This window comes from Arachis ipaensis, chromosome B09 (assembly GCF_000816755.2).
Source record: "Arachis ipaensis cultivar K30076 chromosome B09, Araip1.1, whole genome shotgun sequence".
NCBI lineage: Eukaryota > Viridiplantae > Streptophyta > Magnoliopsida > Fabales > Fabaceae > Arachis > Arachis ipaensis.
Window position 1 is genome coordinate 15,776,208 of NC_029793.2, and position 7,137 is coordinate 15,783,344.

General features: G+C 35.5%; 1 protein-coding gene across 1 annotated transcript; it reads right to left on the bottom strand.

Annotated features, from left to right (window-relative positions):
- Positions 1,725 to 2,294, bottom strand: LOC107615114 (protein MAIN-LIKE 2-like). The gene is made up of 2 exons (XM_016317227.1): positions 1,938 to 2,294; positions 1,725 to 1,826 (listed from the first exon to the last, which is right to left on the bottom strand). Exons 1-2 carry the CDS (start codon positions 2,292 to 2,294, stop codon positions 1,725 to 1,727), a joined length of 459 nt encoding a protein of 152 aa, XP_016172713.1.

A 7,137-nucleotide genomic window follows, 5' to 3' on the forward strand; every position in this document is an offset into this window, starting at 1 on the left:
TTCACAAGAACACTTTTTATATTTTTTATATTTTATCTTTTTAAATTAATTTTCTAAGTTATAATTATACAAAAAATACATTTTTTTAAGTTAATAAAAAACAATTGAACGTTAGTCATCTTAATGTTTCTTGATGGTTTCACTCGAGCGATATAATTAAAAGGGTAATTAAAATGATCTCTTGATTTTAACTCAATAATTAAAATAGGGGCAAATCACATAATTAAGCCAAGGAGAGGAAAATTTTACACAAATTCGCCAAATTAAAATCTGGTTCATGAATCAACCAATGCAGCTTTCTATATAGTTCGAACCAGGTCATTTCGAACTACCTTTACATATAATTCGAATCAATATGATTCGAACTATACACAAATGCACGCACACACACACTAATTCGAATTTTCCTGATTCAAATTACACACACAGTAATTCGAATCAGATTGATTCGAATTACTCCCCAGTACGCAACCCTAAGTAATTCGAATATGGCTGATTCGAATTACACAATGTATAGTTCGAATTAAGCTGGTTCAAATTATATAGGACCAGATGTGTATAAATATGGTGTGAATGTGAATTGATCTCATTAGAGTGAAAAAATGGCTAGTGAGGAGAGTTTTGTAGTGTTGGTTCACCACAGAGGATCGATTAAGAGGAAAACACGATCCGGTGTGAAGTTCACCGATAAGGATCCTCTTAGTATTTTTATGAGGCCTACGATGAGCTATGATGACCTTGTTAATTCTGTGCTACAGAAACTTGGTCTGGAAAGCGTGAAACGGGTTAAGAAGTTTTTCTATCGCATTCCAATCTCCGTACTGCGAGAAATCGTGAAGTATGATTATTTCACGATCGGGAATGATGAGGACTTGCAGGTCATGTTTCATTGTCGTCGGCAGTTTTCCGAAGTTAGGACACCTGAACTGTTGGCGAAGTTGGTTGATGTGATATCCAGCTCGGGGGGTTCGAACTGGAATACCCCGCTGTAGGCACGGTAGCCGGTTCTAGCTCCAGACCTGCGGGTGCATCTTCATCCGTCCCTGTGTATGAACCTCCAGTCGAGCCTGTCGCCTCCCCTTCGTTCGATGTTCAGGGCGGGCTGGGAGCGGGACTGTACTCCACCGAACTACGTAGCACCCGATCAATCTGATGCCACTCTATGACGGCGAAATATATCAATGCCGTCACACACCGCCATAACGCCGTATGACGAGGTTCCAGCACCTCCGGATGCACAACCTGAAGGACATCGGGAGAGCTATACGGCATCCAAATAAACTACAAATACATATCAACAATATTAGGCCATATCTTGATGCGAAGTATGAAAGGTTACTTAACTAAACATAAGCGGTTAGTATACTCACATCCCCTGCCTGTAACAGGTCTATCCTTAGCCTCCACATCTGCACTCGAGGTCCCTTCTCGCTAGCGGAAGGGTTATGACCTGACCATCTGCAACTCACATCGGTGTTATAACGAAAGAAAAGTGTAACAAAATACTATAACAGTATAGGCGGACATGGAATAAAATAATTTAACTCAAAAGATAAAAATGCGACAACAGTACCTCGAGGCCAAGGGCCAGCTGAACGTATCATACCCGACAGGTCTAAACCCAGGGAAGCGCCAAAAGATCGAAGACTGAAGTAACTGCAACGGGCCAGCTAACTTGACCACATGTCTGTTGGCCACTCGGCACATGCACCGGTACAACCAAGCTAGTGCTGCCGACCCCAACTGTAGCCACCCATCTCCTCAAGCCTAGCCACGTAGGGTAGCCATCTCATGTGAATACGGTTGCCGGACTTGTCGGCAAACAGCTGAGTGCCCAACAACATCATGATATAGGCACGAGCATAGCGTCTCACTGTCTCCTCGTCGGCTCCCACGGGGCACTCTCCAAAAGTCTCCTGGAACTACGTGCAGTTCACTGCAAACTTCTGAATTTGGTTTGCAAGAGGTAACACTCCAAGCAACTCCTGGAACCACACCCATGCTGGACGGCCACCCTGGATGTATATCTGGAAATCGGTCAAACAACCGCTGACATAACGTCCGTCGACCGGCAACCCCAACTGGTACGCCACGTCCTGTAGTGTGATCGTGCACTCCACAAACGGCATGTGGAATGTGTGCGTCTCCGAACGCCACTGCTCGACAAAAGCACTGACAAGGGGCTCATTCAATCTGAACCATCTATCGTTCAGTCTCGCAAGATAGTATAATCCAGCCATCTGCAAGTACGGAACGTACCTCTCGTCGAGTCGCATGCCCTGCTGGCGCCGCATGCTCGAGATGCATCTCTGGGGCTGCGCATATGATGGACCGCATAATAAAAACTACTTAGAAAACCACTAACAGAAATTACTAACAAAGACCGCATGCAAAATCATTAAAAAAACCACTAACAAATCCAGCAAAATAAACCACTATCAAGACCACTAGCATAAACCACTTGTAAAACCACTGGCATAAACCATTAACATAAACCACTTCCAAAACCACTAACAAAACCATGAACATAAACCACTTCCGAAACCACTAACAAGATCGTTCACATAAACCACCAACAAAAAAACCACAAACAAAACTACTAAAGTAAATCACATGCAAAACCACAAACATAAACCACATGCAAAACAACTAACAAAACCACTTGCAAAATCACTAACATAAACCACTAACATAAACAACTAAAATAAACCACAGGCCATCCGCACTTACAAAACCACTTGCAAAATCACTAACATAAACCACCAATATAAACCACTACAAGAGACCACATACAAAACCACTTACAAAACTACTTTCAAAACAACTAACATAAACCACTAACATAAACCGCTATAATAAACCACTTACAAAACCACTTGCAAAACCACTAAAACAAACCACTTAAAAAAAACTTTAACTACTAACTTCGTCGTTGATGACCCCGGCTATATGAGCAACTTCATCCAAACGATATAGTCTTTCCGGATCGTCTCCATCGCCTCAGTATCCTGCTCGAGCCTCTGTCGGAGCGAATCTGGGTTGTTTTCTCTGGGACTTGGTAGGGTATGGGTTTGGAAAAGTGATCCGAATGAGGGTGGTTCGAACTCCTTTTATAGGCGAACCAAGTGTAATTCGAAACACCCCAATTCGAATTACCACTAAAGCTAACAAATGAGTAATTCGAATCAACTTGATTTGAATTACTTAGGGTTTCGTTGTTGGGTGTAATTCGAATCACCCTGATTCGAATTAAGCTTTGTGTAATTTGAATCACGCTAATTCGAATTATTGAGTGTGTGCGTGTGTGTAGTTCGAATCTATGTGATTCGAATTACATGTAAATTGAGTTCGAAGCTACCTAATTCGAATTATATACAAATGTGCATTAGTAGATTTATGAACCAATTTTTGATTTGGCTGATTTGCGTAATTTTCTTCTAACCTGACTTAAACCAGTGATTTGCCCTTAAAATAGTCCCCAAATTTTAAAACTCGGCAAAATAGTCCCTTAATTTTAAATCATAGTCAAAATGATATTTCCATCAATCGTCACCAATAAAAATTTTACATAACACATTAACTTCTACGCTTGCGTAGCATTAAAATGACGTTATTTTACTGCTTGGGTAGAGAGAATAACTGAAAATAATATCATTGGAAGATTATAAAATTTAAAAAATTCAAAAAGAAAACCTACTCACAGTGCCATCATGTTTAAAAGAAAGAATCTCTTCCTCTTCTTTTCTACTTCTGATGTTCAAAAAGAATACATCTCTCGTAACACTCCTTAAATACTAACAATAATGCTAACAAATTGTGTGAAACTCTCGAACTGATTTGACTAGGTTGGCATGGCTGGTGAAAGTTTACCGACTTTCAAAATTTTTGTGGTACAATAAATCTCATGATTTTTTTTTCTCTGGGATGGATTGCAAATTTTTTGTGTGAAGAGTTATTCAGGAGGACCAACATTTCTTTAATAAATATTAAACAATAGATATCGTGGTATGATCTATTAATTTAGTGATGTAGTAATGTCAGATTAATTTTGTGTTGGGACTTTATTTGCACAAGTACAGCGGCTTGATTTATTTTTATTTTTCTACAATATTTTTAAGTCTAACAAGTTAAATACTAATTTGTTGCGAATGTAAATTCTATTTAAAGGTGTTGGTTAAGGATTGTTTTATGCATAAGATAGGATTTAAACTTCTCCACAGTTATTTAAATAAATAAATGAGTTAACCACTCGACAAACAGGGACAAAGCTAAGTTAAAGTTGAGGAAGGGGCCAAAAATTAATCTTGTAATAAACAAAAAGTAAAATAAAATTTTTAAGGGGGGCTAAAATAAAATTTGTACACAATTTATAAAAAAGATTTGAAGTTTGGGAGGGGCCATTGCCCCCCTTTTGGTATAGGTGGCTCCGCCCCTGTCGATAAACCCAAGTTACAGGTGCTGGATTTGGTTATATAAATTGCCATTTACATACTTGAGGTCTATGAACTCTATTTTCATCCATATTCATGGTTAAAGTGTTATTTTAAGAGGAGAAATTCTCCACATACAAGCGTTTTTTTATACAAGTCTTTACAAGTGCACCTTCTTCTTTTTTTTTGCGCACGTTCTTCTTCCTCTTCCTCTTCTTCTTCTTTTCTTTCATTTCTTGCCTTCTTTTTCTTCTTCTTCAACCATTACTGCACGTTTTCACTGCACCTTCTTCTTCTTGCTGCACGTTCTTCTTCCTCTTCCTCTTCTTCTTCTTCTTTTCTTTCGTTTCTTGCCTTCTCTTTCTCCTTCTTCAACCGTTACTGCACGTTTTTACTGCACGTTCTTCTTCTTCTTGCTGCACGTTCTTCTTCCTCTTCTTCTTTTTCTTCTTCTTCTTCTTCTTCTTTTCTTTCGTTTCTTGCCTTCTCTTTCTCCTTCTTCATTTACGTGCTTTTCTCTCTGTTTTCTTTCTTCGTTATTCTTGATTTCCATTGTTTTTTTACATCAAGTTCTAAAATCGTTTTTGAAGAAGAAGAAGCAGAAGATGAGGAGGAGAAAGAGAAAGAGTTATGAATTATGCATAAGGTGTACTTCAACGAATTTTGGATGTATTTCTTAAATTCTTTGGGTGTAGTTTTTGTAATCCTTTGGGTGTATTTCTGTAATTCTTTGGGTGAATTCCTGTAACCGTTTGGGTGTATTTCTGTAATCCTTTGGGTGCATTTCTGTAATCATTTGGGTGTATTTCTGAAGTTTCATTATCTTCAAATTTAGCAAGAAACTCGTTTTCATGGAGGAAGAAGAAGAAGAGTCGTTTATAATGCATGGTGAGTAGCACGCTTTGGAAACAGGAAATGGTTGAATAACGTGCGTTTATTTACTCTTGAATGTGGGAATGTAATGCGTGTTTTTTGTTGAGCTTGTGCCAACTTGTAAGACTTGTAAGCCAAAAAGACTTATATGTGTAGCAGGCCTCTTTTAAGAGATACTGCAAGAGAATGAGTTTGGCTTTTTTGCATATTTGATGGAGCGACCATTTTGATTTATAGTTTAAAAAATTACGGAAATGTTTGGTAACCAAAGAAAATCAGCCAAAAACAGCCATAACTTGCCTTATTTAGCATTTATTAATTGTTGTGACAATTAATTAATACTAAATAAAACAAGTTTTGGCTGTTTTTTTTTTTCTACTTAACATTACCCAATTAATACTAAAATTAATGGACCATTTAGATTAGTTTAAAAAATTAGGGAAGTATTTTGATTATTAAGTTAAAACTAAGAGATCAGTTTAACTATTATATCTATCTAATATTATGTCAGCGTGAAAGTTAGCATAGCACGTAAAATTTTTGTCAACGACATTAACTTGGTGACTAATTTGATTAACGATTTAAACTCAATACAATAGACCATTTTAATTAGTTTAAAAATTAGAAAACTATTGCCAATGAGTAATAACTTAAATGGCATAATATCTCCATACTCATCTAAGAGGTTGCGGGTTCAAGTCTTTATATCTTTGGTAAAAAAAAAAAAATTAGAAAACTGTTTTGATTATCAAGTTAAAACTGAGAATTAATTATTATTTTTTCATTGAATAAAATGGTGCGAAAAGTTGTTAAGACCTGAAATGTTAAATATTACATTTTTAGATGATACCCTACTTACATCAGTTTAGGGGAATAAATGTAAAATGATAAACACATCACATAACAACAAAATACAGCACAAACCCACAAAAAGTTGGAGAAGCCTTGCCAGACGAAAACTTTTCTTAAAGAATTTCCAATTAGTCAAACACCTTTTGCCGGCTAGAGTTTTGAAAAGAACCCATCACAATCCTACTACCTCAACTAACTCCAAGAAATTCCTCTACCAATCCTATGCATTGTAGATCTCAATCTCTAATAAATACAAAAACAACAAGTTAACCACACGATATAAAGAAGAGACATAATCGTCTCCTAGTTGCCGATGCAAGTGTTTATAAAAATAGGGTTTCTAAATAGTCTCCTACCTTTTTTTATCTTAATTTCCTAACCACTCAATAGGGATTTTACTAATAAGTATTTTAAGGATATTAATACAAATAAAAAATTTAATTAGAATACATACAACCATATTACATGACTAAATTATTTTAGTAATAAGTTCAACCAAATTAGTTTAATAATTTATTGGCATAGTAAAAATCAAATGAAAAAGAACGATGAAAGAATAAGAAAAAAAAAAACTTAATTTAACTTGGTTATTTTTAATATATTGAATACATTAATTGTGTATTAAAAAATCAAAATGTTTTATTTTAATTTTTTAACCACTAATTTTAAGACATTTTTAACTAATTTTTTACATAGCAAAATTCTTAGCAATATAATTTGAAAATAAAAATATAATTTATAACAAAAATACTTTTCGTATACTAAAATCAGTCACCAATATATTTATGTATATTATGTATAAATACATATGTAATTTAATTTATGTTCAATGTGTATTTATATTCTAACATATATTTTATATTAGTAACTGATTTTAGTGTACACTTAGTATATACAGTCAAATTTCTAATTGTACCTAATAAAATATAAGGTAAAATACAAAAATTCATAGTTGGAGCAAATCATGCCAAAATTTAAAATA

Coding starts and splice junctions, on each gene's coding strand:
- LOC107615114 (XM_016317227.1), bottom strand. CDS start 2,294: ATGCGGCGCCAGCAGGGCATGCGACTCGACGAGAGGTACGTTCCGTAC. Junction 1,827..1,937: donor ACCAAATTCAGAAGTTTGCA/GTGAACTGCACG, acceptor TTGGGCACTCAG/CTGTTTGCCGACAAGTCCGG.